Source organism: Anabrus simplex, chromosome 3, assembly GCF_040414725.1.
Source record: "Anabrus simplex isolate iqAnaSimp1 chromosome 3, ASM4041472v1, whole genome shotgun sequence".
NCBI lineage: Eukaryota > Metazoa > Arthropoda > Insecta > Orthoptera > Tettigoniidae > Anabrus > Anabrus simplex.
The window spans coordinates 56,353,953-56,367,467 of NC_090267.1; the positions used below are offsets into that span (position 1 = coordinate 56,353,953).

The 13,515-nt window shown below is 41.1% G+C and overlaps 1 protein-coding gene across 1 annotated transcript in view; it reads left to right on the top strand.

The window, feature by feature from the left end:
• The window catches only part of rg (rugose), a 313,364-nt gene that overhangs the window by 128,448 nt on the left and 171,401 nt on the right, over nucleotides 1-13,515 (top strand). Inside the window, exons 6-7 of the mRNA XM_068226793.1 lie at nucleotides 5,106-5,232; nucleotides 5,313-5,432. Coding sequence (XP_068082894.1) covers nucleotides 5,106-5,232; nucleotides 5,313-5,432 — 247 coding nt within the window. The remainder of the gene's footprint in view (nucleotides 1-5,105; nucleotides 5,233-5,312; nucleotides 5,433-13,515) is intronic.

Genomic DNA, 13,515 nt, shown 5'->3' on the forward strand with positions numbered 1-13,515 from the left:
TATAACCCAAGTAAATGTCTTGGAAAGAATCGCCAGCAGAACTGGCTTAAGAATTTCTGCAGAAAAAACAAAATTTTTAACAAATATTTGGGATGCACCAAAATTTCTGAAAACAGATATTGGCCAAATAGAGAGGGTAAAAAAAATTCAAATATCTAGGGGAAATAATCCAAGAAAATGGTTTACAAAATCTGCAGTAGAGGAGAGGGTAAAGGGTACATAAAATGTAGAGAGCTTATGGTGTCACCAAAGATATCTACAATAAAAGATGACTATCCAAAAATGCAAAAATAAGGCATTACAACACAGTAGTGAAGCCAGAATGCCTATATGCAAGCGAATGTCGGGCATTAAACTATAATTTAGATAAACTAGAAATACTAGAAAGGCGAATCATGAGGAAAATATTAGGCCCACAAAACACAGCAGAAGGTTGGAAATTACGAAGTAATGCTGAAATATATAAAAAAATAGAAAATATATCAGATGAAATGAGGAAAAGGAGACTTATGTTTTTTGGACATTTATATCGAATGCAAGATAGTAGATTAACCAGTAAGATTTTCAGATATTTGTGGGGTAAGAAATCAACGACAAGCTGGGTCAATGAAGTAAGAAAGGATTTAGAAAAAAACAATATAACAACAGAAGAAATAAATAATAGAGAAGGCTTTCGGGAAAAGTATTGAAAATAGAAGGATTCCAAGGTAGGAAAGTAAAAAAAGACTGGTTCAAAGTGGTCTGAAGACAGAAAGAAGAAACATAGTGAACAGTTGAAAGCGTGCTGGAAGAAAAGAAAAGAACAAAGAAGAAGGAATTGAAATTGGCACGTGGTCCTCTGGTGGCCCATTCGAAAGAAGAAGAAATAATAATAATAATAATAATAATAATAATAATAATAATAATAATAATAATAATATTGGCTTTACGTCCCACTAATCTTTTCGGTTTTCGGAAAGGACGAGGTGCTGGAATTTAGTCCCACAGGAGTTCTTTTACGTGCCAGTAAATCTGTTGACTTGAGGCTGACGTTTTTGAGCCCCTTCAAATACCACCGGACTGAGCCAGGATCGAACTTGCCAAGTTGGGGTCAGAAAGCCAAGCGGCTCAACCATCTGAGCCACTTGATATCTGTTTGGATCCAATTTGAGGAATATTTTTTATTTTGTCTGGAGTAATAATGGTTACATTCGGCCTTTATCCCTTTTCTTAAGGAACATACCGCCAAGGAATATGCGGATTATAGAACTATAAGCCTAAAGAAGATATAGAATGATAGGACGCGTCTTAAGGCACCCAGGACTTGTTCAGTTGGTTTTTGAAGGAAGTGTAGGCGGTAAGAACACTAGGGGTAGACCAAGGTATGAATATGACAAGCAGATTAGAGCAGATGTAGGATGCAATAGTTACGTAGAAATGATAAGGTTAGCACAGGACAGGTTGGTATGGATGGCTGCATCAAACCAGTCTCTGGACTGATGACTCAAACATCAACAAAGCCTAATGAGCCACCAGTTAAAAATCTCAAAATTATTCATAGCCCATACATCGTTCGGAGGAACAAATGTCTAATGCCTATTGCTCACGGTAAAATGTTTCGTAAAATTTGTTGTGCAATTAATTTTATAAAATTTGGTGAAAACAAGTTGTGTTGCTCAGGGTAAAATTATTTTATAAAATCCGTGGAAGCATCAGGATGGCCATCTATGAACTCACTTCTGAACTAAGATGTGTATGTGCTGCCATCTATCAATACACTTTTAAACCAAGAATCAGCTGTTCAACTTATAGTGCGTTTGAGAGTATGGCTCCAACAAACAAAGCAAAACTTGCTGCTTTAGCTGCAATTATATGTTGTACAGTGGTAAAAAGGAAGAAAAGAAATGCCAGGAAATGCTAGACTCGGGATTGGATCAAAAGAAGAGAAGAAGGTAGAGGATTGCTGTCCTTGGTCGAAAATTAGTTGAGGTTAGAAGACCAGCATTCATATAGGAATTCTGCCTCTCTTCTTGCATTTCTGTTGTGGTAAAGTGGCGTTTTAACTTGGTACAAATAAGGATATTTCTGGTATTTGTCCAGTAAAACACTAACAGCTTCCTTAGACCACCGTATTTGTCCAGTAAAACACTAACAGCTTCCTTAGACCACCCGGATCCTGCCATTTTAAAAGAAGTGTTTGTTTACAATCGAGTTTCACAATCTTCTCACGACTTTGCCCCAGTATCATTGTGATGTCAGCTTTGCTGATTGGTTCGTTTCATAAAATTAATGTTACGGAATAGAACATGTCCTATTTTATGAAAAGTTTTATCAAAGGTTTTATAAAACTTGAATTTGACCCTGAGCAACAGAAATTTTATACAATTAAATTATTGTACAATAAATTTGACAGAAAATGTTACCGTGAACAACAGGCATAAATAATCGGTTTGGCTTTAGGAATGCTCTTGGTACTAGAGAAGCGATATTTTTTTGGATACATGTTTTATTTCAGAGCTGTTGAGATGTAAATTGTGATGTATTTGCTTGCTTCATAGATCATGAGAAGGCCGTTAACAGTGTACAACATTATAAAATGATACGCATCAATTTGGCTTCAGAAGAAATGTAGGAACACGTGAAGCAATCCTGACTTTACGTCTGATCTTAGAGGATCGAATCAAGAAGGACAAGCCCACGTACATGGCATTCGTAGATCTAGAAAAGGCATTCGATAATGTTGATTGGACCAAGCTATTTATGATTCTGAAGATGATAGGGATCAGATACCGAGAACGAAGAATTATCTACAATCTGTATAAAAATCAGTCTGCACTGATAAGAATCGAGGGCTTTGAAAAAGAAGCAGCAATCCAGAAAGGAGTGAGGCAAGGCTGCAGTTTGTCCCCTCTCCTTTTCAGTGTTTACATAGAACAGGCAGTAAAGGAAATCAAAGAGAAATTTGGAAAGGGAATCGCAGTCCAAGGAGAAGAAATCAAAACCTTGAGATTTGCCGATGATATTGTTATTTTATCTGAGACTCCAGAAGATCTCGAGAAGTTGCTGAATGGTATGGATGAAGTCTTGGGTAAGGAGTACAATATGAAAATAAATAAGTCCAAAACAAAAGTAATGGAGTGCAGTCGAACGAAGGCAGGTGATGCAGGAAATATTAGATTAGGAAATGAAGTCTTAAAGGAAGTAGATGAATATTGTTACTTGGGTAGTAAAATAACTAACGATGGCAGAAGTAAGGAGGACATAAAATGCAGACTAGCACAAGCAAGGAAGAGCTTTCTTAAGAAAAGAAATTTGCTCACTTCAAACATTGATATCGGAATTAGAAAGATGTTTTTGAAGACTTTCGTGTGGAGCGTGGCATTGTATGGAAGTGAAACATGGACGATAACTGGCTCAGAAAGAAAGAGAATAGAAGCTTTTGAAATGTGGTGTTACAGAAGAATGCTGAAGGTGAGATGGATAGATCGAATCACGAATGAAGAGATACTGAATCGAATTGGTGAGAGGAGATCAATTTGGCTAAATTTGACGAGAAGAAGAGATAGAATGATAGGACACATCTTAAGACACCCAGGACTTGTTCAGTTGGGTTTTTTTTTTTTTTTTTTTTTGCTAGGGGCTTTACGTCGCACCGACACAGATAGGTCTTATGGCGACGATGGGATAGGAAAGGCCTAGGAGTTGGAAGGAAGCGGCCGTGGCCTTAATTAAGGTACAGCCCCAGCATTTGCCTGGTGTGAAAATGGGAAACCACGAAAAACCATCTTCAGGGCTGCCGATAGTGGGACTCGAACCTACTATCTCCCGGATGCAAGCTCACAGCCGCGCGCCTCTACGCGCACGGCCAACTCGCCCGGTCAGTTGGTTTTTGAAGGAAGTGTAGGGGGTAAGAACGGTAGGGGTAGACCAAGGTATGAATATGACAAGCAGATTAGAGCAGATGTAGGATGCAATAGTTACGTAGAAATGAAAAGGTTAGCACAGGATAGGGTGGCATGGAGAGCTGCATCAAACCAGTCTATGGACTGATGACTCAAACAACAACAACGCACCCTCAAATAAATTGAAATTGATGTTAAAGATGTACGCATTATTAAGAATTTATACTGGAATCAAACAGCTGATATAAGATTTGAAGGAGTTCATTTAGCAAAGATTGCCATTCAGTCTGGTGTCAGCCAAGGGTATTGAAAAAAACATTACAAGCGTTTAAGATGTGAGTCTGCAGACGCATATTAAGAATCTCCTAGACAGACCACATAACAAATCATTAAATATTGCGGAGACTCAGGAAGGACGCAGAATTTTTTTTTTAAACTGTGGAAAGAAAAAGTGAACATCTGGGACATGGAAGACCTCGGATGACCTGGCTTTTTTGAGATTTGGTTCAATACTTCATCGACAGAACTACTTCAAACTGCAGTCAACAAAAGAGAAATTGCAATGTGGAAGAAGAAGAACATCGGGCGAGTTGGTCGTGCGATTAGGGGCGCGGAGCTGTGAGGTTGCATTCGGGAGATAGTGGATTCGAATTCCACTGTCGCCAGTCGTGAAGATGGTTTTCCGTGGTTTCTCATTTTCACGCCAGGCAAATGCTGGGGGCTGTACCCTAATTAAGGCCACGGTCGTTTCCTTCCCACTCCTAGGCCTTTCCTATCCCATCGTCGCCATAAGACCTCTGTGTCGGTGCGACGTAAAGCAAATTCTAATAAAGAAAGAAGAGGAAGTTCGCAGTAATGCTGTTTCAGAACACAGTGTAGCCCATTCTGAATTTTTGCAGCTACTCGATAAGGGCGCCTTTTCCTTTAGCCCCTTAGTAAATTGTAGCCATCTCCGGTACTGTTGGATAGTCGTCCTGTTGCCAAGATAGACTTGGGTAGGGTTTCTTCCGTGCTCGGATCGTCCTAGACGAGTCTGTTCGGAAAACGATGGATTCCGACTTAAGTCATGAAGGCAGTGAAATGTTAAACCGCCTGTTCTTTTTAAAAGTCCTAAACTCACATTGACATATTCTAAATTACCACACATTATCTGCTGAGCCTTTGAATTTAAATTATTGTGGAATACGGTAACTAACACTATGTTTCTGTGTTGTGTGTTTCCAGCTTCAAAACGAGTAAAGGTGTGGGCTACTCTGCGCATTTTGTCGGCAACTGTCTAGTCCTTACGTCTATGAAGGTGAAAGGAAAGGGTTTCCAACACTGTGTCAAGTACGAGTTCCAACCCAGGAAGGTACAGCTCACTTTTGAACTTCTATAAAATCGTATGAGTTGGAGTAAAGGGTGTGTTTTTATTGAGCTGTCTCTTTTCAGTGGTATATGATAGCCATTGTCTACATCTACAACCGATGGACCAAGAGTGAGATCAAGTGTCTGGTGAACGGCCAACTAGCGTCGAGTACGGAGATGGCGTGGTTTGTGTCCACCAACGATGTAAGTAACAGTTCGTGTAGATATAAGAAGGAAAACGTATTATCTGCCAAAACACTGTACGAGCCGTTTCACACACACAAGGCCGTGTGTTTTGCAGTTTAATCACTAATTCTTCACAGGTATCTCGGTGCATCAGTAACGATGTCCGATTCATGATTTCAATTTCGCGGGTTCGCATAATCCCAGCTGAGGTAACTTGGACCGAGCTCGATAGCTGCAGTCGCTTAAGTGCGGCCAGTATCCAGTAATCGGGAGATAGTGGGTTCGAGCCCCACTGTCGGCAGCCCTGAAGATGGTTTTCCGTGGTTTCCCATTTTCACACCAGGCAAATGCTGGGGCTGTACCTTAATTAAGGCCACGGTCGCTTCCTTCCTATTCCTAGGCCTTTCCTATCCCATAGTCGCCAAAAGACATCTGTGTCGGTGCGGCGTAAAGCAAAATAGCAACAACAACAACAACAACATTCCATGTCATAGTTGTTTGCGTGTTAAACACCTCTGGTGGCATCTCAGCTACTCAGGCTTGTTTACTGTCCAGGATAGATCCATTTTCCCCACTAGACAGCTGTACAATAAGTAATAACGTGGAAATTATTACTGTAGATTGACCGCAAAATGTCTAAACTTCGGAAGATGAGGACATGTTTTGATTATGATGATGTTGATAATAATAATAATAATGTGTTAAGTACGAGTTTATTCATTTTTTTTACATCGTTATGCCCTACTCAGGAGCACGGTTGAACTTGCTTAGCTGATGTGTTGGCCTTCTTTTCCTCCCAAAATCTCTTCATCCTCTCGCTGAGCTTCTTCCTTCGTTCTTCAGTCCAAGTTATAGTAGCTCTGGTGTTGTGTTTGTCTTCAAAGTGGTGATTATTGATTTTGGTAATGAATTTACATCTGTCCTGTACAGAGTCTTCTGAGATGTTGATTTCCTGGAGAACTGTTTCAATTTCACGAAGCCAGCTGTTCTTGGTTTTAGACGAAAGGGCCAGGTTGAGAATTCTTTTAGTTAGCCTGTTAGTGTTCATTCTGATAATGTGTCCATAAAATTCCAATCGTCTTTTCCGAAAAGTGTGAGAATTTTTTTCAGAATGACAATATATCTCCTGGGATGATTTTTTCTCCATATTCCATCTATTTGAACGACATCAAGAAGAGGTTAGGTTGTGTCAACTACATGGAACTGAAACGAATAGCCAATGAAAGAAATGAATAGTTGCATTGACAAGTCATTAGCCTTTAGAATATTGATTGATTGATTCCATCTATACAAACTGGGCCAAAAAATTTTCGTAAAATTTTTCTTTCTTGTTTCTCAATGTCTTTGGTTTATTATTATTAAGTGGTTGAATAGCTCCAAATGGACAAACAATCCTTCCTTTTGTAGTAAGTGGAAATTTAACTTTTTTATGTTCGAAATGTTCCTAATGGATTTTTTTAAATGTTTAAATTTTCTGCTTTAGTAACTAGTAGTGCTGGCAAGATTTGTAATATTTCGTGAAGCCGACTGTTTTGTCGACAGAGAGATGAATAAATGCTGGGATTTTTACCCGGACCTGAGGTCCACTCAGCCTACGTGATTACAATTGGTAAACAGTCTGGCGGTGAGATGGCGACCCCGGTCTAGAAAACTAAGAATAACGACCGAGAGAATTCGTCACACCCACATTACGTCACTTCGTAGGCCCATTAGGGCCGGTACGCCATGGGATTTGGGGTTTGTTTGTTTATTTGTTTCTTCTATTTGCTCGTTCATCCTACATTAATGTTACTAGAAGGGATATGCACATTATTGCGTGTACTGATCGAGTTGGCCATGCGGTTAGGGGCGCGCAGCTACGAGCTTGCATTCGGGAGATAGTGGGTTCGAACCCCACTGTCGGCATTGTTTTACGTGTTTTCCTATTTTCACACCAGACAAATTAAGGCAATGCTTCCTTCCCACGTCTAGCCCTTTCCTATCCCATCGTCGCCATGAGACTTATCTGTGTCGGTGGGACGTAAAGCAAATTGTAATATATACTTGCGTGTCTCTGTGGTGGTTTGTAGTGTGATGTGTGTTAAGACGAACGCAAACATCTAACTTCAGTTTGAGGAATCAACCAGTCAAAGTTAACATCTCGACCCAGCCTGGAATCGAACCCAAGGCCCTCTGAATAGAAGGCCACTAAGCTGACCATGCAGCCAAGGAGTCGGACTTGACAAATTCCTATTCATTGAAAAAATACGGTCGAGAAAAAGGCAAGTAATCCATTGGTTTTTACCACTGCAGAAATGTTATCGGTATTTATTCCCATCCCGTTATTTTGTTATAATCATCACCTGAAATTACAATGAATAAAATAAAAGCTAAACTCCATGGCGCTAGATGTGTCTTGGCCTCCCTAGTGACCGTTGCTCAGCCCGAAGTCCTGCAAATTACAAGGTAACGCATGGCCAGTGCGACGAATCCTCTCGGCCGTTATTTTTGGTTTTCTAGACCGAGGTCGCCATCTCGCCTCAGACAGCTCCACGATTGTAATAACGTAGGTTGAGAGGATCCCAGATCCAGCTAAAAATCCCTGACCTGGCTGTGAATCGAACACGGGGCCTCCGGCTGAGACGCCATATAGTACCGTATCTGATGTACTGTAGGTCTACTTAATTACTGTTTGCATGACGGAGCTACGTATACCCAGTGATATCAGCTAGACCGCGAGGCGGACTAAAATATATTTATAATGCCATCAGATCACCCCCCCCCCCCCCCTTCTGCCATATCCCTGAGTCCCTTACAATGAAATTATCACTATAGAAAGCCTTCGGAAATTGACATCACTCTACGTGCACCACTAGATGGGCCGATGACCTTCAGTGTTAGGCCCCTTAAAACAAGCATCATCATCATCATCATCATCACGTCCAATAGATGGCAGCACCATCAGTCTTCCACCTTTATTACAGTGCTGAATTTGCTTTTACCTGGTTCATGAAAGAAGTACGGATCCTTGAGGGAAATTCAAAGAAAGAGCTATTGGCATTATTGCCTCATTGAACTATTATAATTCCGAATTTAGAGTTTGAGTGCCGTACTAGGAGACTAATATGCTTTTAGTTAATTGCAATTTATTGTCATCTTCGTGTAAGGTCAGTTAACCTAACCACAGAATTAAAGTTCGCTTCTAGTAGAAAACGGCTAATCGCTATTGGGAAATTTCAAAGCAGGTAAACCCCAGGCCTTGACAACGTATCAGCATCCTTTCTGAAAAACCTTCAGAACGTTCTGTGGTGCGAAAAATCTAATCTTATTTTCGTGTTTTAAAATACTAGTTCGGGCACGCATACTTTATATACGTACATGTTTTCTTTATTCCTGACTGACTGATATTAGGCTGTATTTACTTATTTTTTGTGCCCTTATTTATTTCTTCTGCCGGCCCTGCGGTCTAGGGGTAACGTACTTGCTTCTCACCCGGAGGCCCTGGGTTCGATTCCCGGTCAGGTGAGGGACTTTCACGTAGACTTGAGGGTTGGTTGGTTCGAGTTCCACTCAGTCTACGTGATTACAATTGAAGAGCTGTCTGACGGTGAGATGGTGACCTCGTTCTAGAAAACCAAGAATAATGGCAGAGAGGATTCGTCACACCATACGTCTCAGCAGCGGTCGCTTGGTAGGCCTATTAGGGCTGTTACGCCATGAGATTTAGAGTTGGCTTGTTTTTTCTCTCTTCTGTTTGCTCGTTCAGCCTACATTAATGTTGCTAGAAGGGATATATATATTTTTGCCTTTATCTTCGGTGGTTTGTAGTGTGATGTGTGTTAAGACGAACGCAAACACCTAGCCCCTGAGCTACAGGAATCTCCACTCAATGTTAAAATCCCGACCTAGCCGGGATTCGAACCCAGGACCTCTGAATAGAAGGCCACTAAGGTGACCATTCAGCCAAGAATACGGACCCACCGGGCGAGTTGGCCGCTTGCATCCGGGAGATAGTGGGTTCGAACCCCACTGTCGGCAGCCCTGAAGATGGTTTTCCGTGGTTTCCAATTTTCACACCAGGCAAATGCTGGTGCCTTAATTAAGGCATGGTCGCTTCCTTCCCACTCTTAGGCCTGTCCTATCCCATCGTCGCCATAAGACCTTTCTGTGTCTGTGCGACGTAAAACAAGTTCTAAAAAAAAAAAAAAAATACACGGACTTGACAGCCAGAGAAAGGCAGGTAATCTGTTGGTTTTACCACTGCAGAAATGAATATATATTTCCATCCTGTTATTTTGTTATTTTCATCATCTGAAATTACAGTGAATAAAATAAGAACTAAACTCCATGGCGCTAGATTACGAGGTAATGCTTGGTCAGTGCGATGAATGAATCCTCTCGGCCGTTATTCTTGGTTTTCTAGATTGGGGTCGCCATAGCTCCTCAGTAGTAATCAAGTAGGCTAAATGGACCTCAGGTAAAAGTCCCTGACCTGGCCGTGAATCGAACAGGGGGTCCGAGGGTGAGGCAATGCATATAGCGCCATATCTGAAGTACTTCCTTAATTACTATTTGCATGAAGGAGCTATCTATACCAAATGATCACCCCCTACGCTGTAAGGCCGATTAAAATATATTAGTATTACCTCAGATCCCCTTCTGCCATATCCCTGAATTCCTTACAATGAAACATTTTGTAATTAACATCCGTAAATTATCATTGGGCCTATACGCTGCGTGCCCTACACTCTAGCGTCCATCCGATGAATTAAATGTGGACTTGCACGGCCGACTTGATGCTTCGCTCTAACTAGCTAGCTAGCTAACTAGCTCTAGGAGCGCAGTGAGGGATCTAGTCGGCCGTGGGACTTGCCACCGACGTCTCGAGACTTGCAGCTTCGTTTAGTGAAAATGAAATCTTGAATGTAGGATGTAGGATGTTATATGGTGTTCCAATAGGTACAGAAATACTACTACGTGATATTCTGTTCTGTTCCTAAGAGGTCCCGGTCCCGCGGTGTAGGGGGCAACACGTCCGCCTGTCATCCAGCGGCCCCGGGATCGATTCCCGGCCGGGTCGAGGGCTTTTAATTGTAATGATTAATATCTCTGGTCTGGGGACTGGGTGTTTGTGACAGTGGTTCCGAATATAAACCATCTGGGCTAAAGGACAGAAGAAAATATATTTTTGTGTAGATCTGTAATTCCAGTATTGACAGTATATCCATACTGGAATGAGACAAAAAAAAAAAAAAAAAAAAAAAAAAGGATAACTGAAGCAGAAAGACGGCAAAAGTTGATTCAAGCAGTGAATCGTAAAAAGTAAGTTTTTATCTTTTTCACTCATTCCAATACTGGAATGCCTGCTGTCATTTCTTGATGGATACAGTACTTTTGCATCCATCTCTTGGCACAGGCCAGAGTAAAGTATAGCTTCCACCGAAGTCCCAGTCAACATCCATGGCTGTGACAATATGGAAGCTGCTGGGGTATGGGTAGTGCTGAGTAATGACATTCAGAGCATGAATAGTGCATCTGAGTGTTATGAAAGGTGTTGCTCATAGGGTCAGTCGTGCTGCAATAGCACTTTCTGACCCAGTGAGGAAAGCAATGGCAAACTACCTCACTCCTCATCTTGCCTAGTACGCCTCATTTTGGTGCTGCCATTGGTTTTTGGGGTTTCCTTATAACCGCATAACCTTTGGTGGTGTTATTTGAGGATCCAACCAGCCTCTGGGCTGATGACCTAACAGACAGACAGACCAATATTAGAATTACAGATCTACACAAAAATATATTTTCTTCTTTCCTTTAGCCCAGATGGTTTATATTCTGAACCAACACCGCACTCAAGAATTTGCAGTGGACATTTCATAGGTCTGATCATCCTGAAAATTCTGCATCTGTCCCTATGATTTTTCCAAAAGGATGTAAGAAAAGGGATATTTCAAATGATTTGGCTGCTGAGTGCTTGAGAAGGGCGTTAAATAGAACAGAAAATAAAGTATTAGAAGATAATGAGATCCTAGAACTAAATTGTAACAGTAGGAGTATATTTGCAGGTGCATTTACAGAACCTGACATAAGTTATAGTTGTGACAAGGAATTTGTTTTTACCTGCACGATTCATGGTAATGTTACTGCTATTCAAGGATGTTTTTCCATCAGTTTTGTCCTAGGTAGGTTCTAGCGGTATTGTACAGAAAGGCTGTGCTTTTCTTTGTGCTGGTACGCAACAATACGCAGTGCTGACACCTTCTTGTCCCAAGTTTTTTAACTGTGATTATTGACAGAGAAATTTATTACAAATATCCAGCGGATGGTATTGTGTTGACGAATTGAATTTTCAGTTTTCATTCTCGCAAATTGGTACCATGCTTTCGTGTTTCATAGGCTTGAAGGGTTGGTAAAGCAGGCTTGATGGGTCGGTAAATCAGTCTTGAAACAGGAAGCTGTGTTCACCTTCCGATTGATTCCATGTCTGTTTTATATCCGCTCTGTTACTTTCAGGTGTTCACGTGAGTTTTGAATAGATCTACTCTAAGTTAAATTAGTGCAAACATTGTTAAAAATGAGTCAAATAAATAGTTACTTCATGTCAGTGAGCAAAATAATGAAAACTGAAGTCAATCTACTGGTAATCCTGTGCAACACAAAACTATACCTCTAATATCTAAAGTTGTTTTCTGACAGTTCTTAGAGGGACGTCCGTTTACTGCCTGGCGGGGCGGGATAAAGCGAATGGAGGTATGGTTGCCATGGAAGTGAGGGTGGGGCGACTGCGGTTGCCATGGAGATAAATCTTCTGCTTGGAGTTGCCAAACCTCTCACTTCTGAGTTAGATCTTGTTGCAAGCATTTCAGATAATGGAACATGAGACCGAGTCAGTCACAGTCTGGCCAGGTAGTCCACAACAGATCGCAGCTGTCCGAATGAACGAGGGAACAAGTGAGCCGGAAGCGAGGAGTAAGAGAAAGGAATGCTGGAATGTGGCACATTGTGAAATGGCACGTGCAATGCTGCTCCCTCCAGCCCTAGCTGTCAGAGTTAATCTTTAGTTATTAGAGGTATAGCACCGAAAATACGCATGGTGAGGAGGATCGCGAAACCAAGAACGAAGATTCACGGGGTCAAAAGGACATTGGCGTGCGGTGAACACGTTCGTTACCCCAGCTGCAAAAAATAAAAAAGTAAAAAGCAATCACAGCCCCACCACGTTACCATTTCCGAATTGGTATTCACAGCAGCATCATAATATAAGCTACAGCAGATTTTAAACAGTGTACTTAGAGTTTCACCCTTTGACGCATCGTAATCGTACAGTCGTGGTTTCCACAGAAATGTACTGGGACTTTTAAAAACTTAAAAACCTAACTTAAACTCCGTGAGCAAAAGTTAGACGATATTTTACCGTTTCACTCGCTTACTGAGTGTAGGTTCAGTGATGACAGATGTGGAAAAATATTCTTCACGACAAATAACTCTCTTATATTCACAAAGAATGTCACAGAACTCGTAAAAACTTCACTCATAACACGTCACGCTTAGCTTTGTGTTCATGCTGGGAGCCTAAATATTTTCCCGAATATATTGAAGAAAAAAAGTCGTCTACATGTGCCATCAAGAACTTTATAAATGCCGAAACCCATATATAAAATATACTTGAATTACAATTGATTTTATAAAATAGATCTTTTTATAACAAGATGATGTGCAAGTGGCTCTACTGTTAACATATTGATATTTTTCTTGTAGCCTCTGATGCGTGGCCTGAACACTTCAACCATGACGAATAGAATACCGCTACAACTAACATGCCTTACCCAAGCTAGCTGGCCTGTCACCGTAAGACGTTGTGAATCTCGAGGGTGGCCCACAGCCCACAGCCCACACCCATTCCCAGTACAAGGAGACTTCAACGGCATGCGTCAACACAGCGACTTGAATTTTGCTGGGGTAGCTGTCTTCTGCGCTGGCAAAGAAATTCAGGTCGTTGGAGAGTGCTGAACTGCTGCAGAGCAATTGGATTGTCCAGACAGCTGTGCTTGGTTTGACTTAACTGTTTGCAATTCTTTTAAACTTGATTGAAAGCATTCTAAGGAATAATAAGAAAATGTAAATA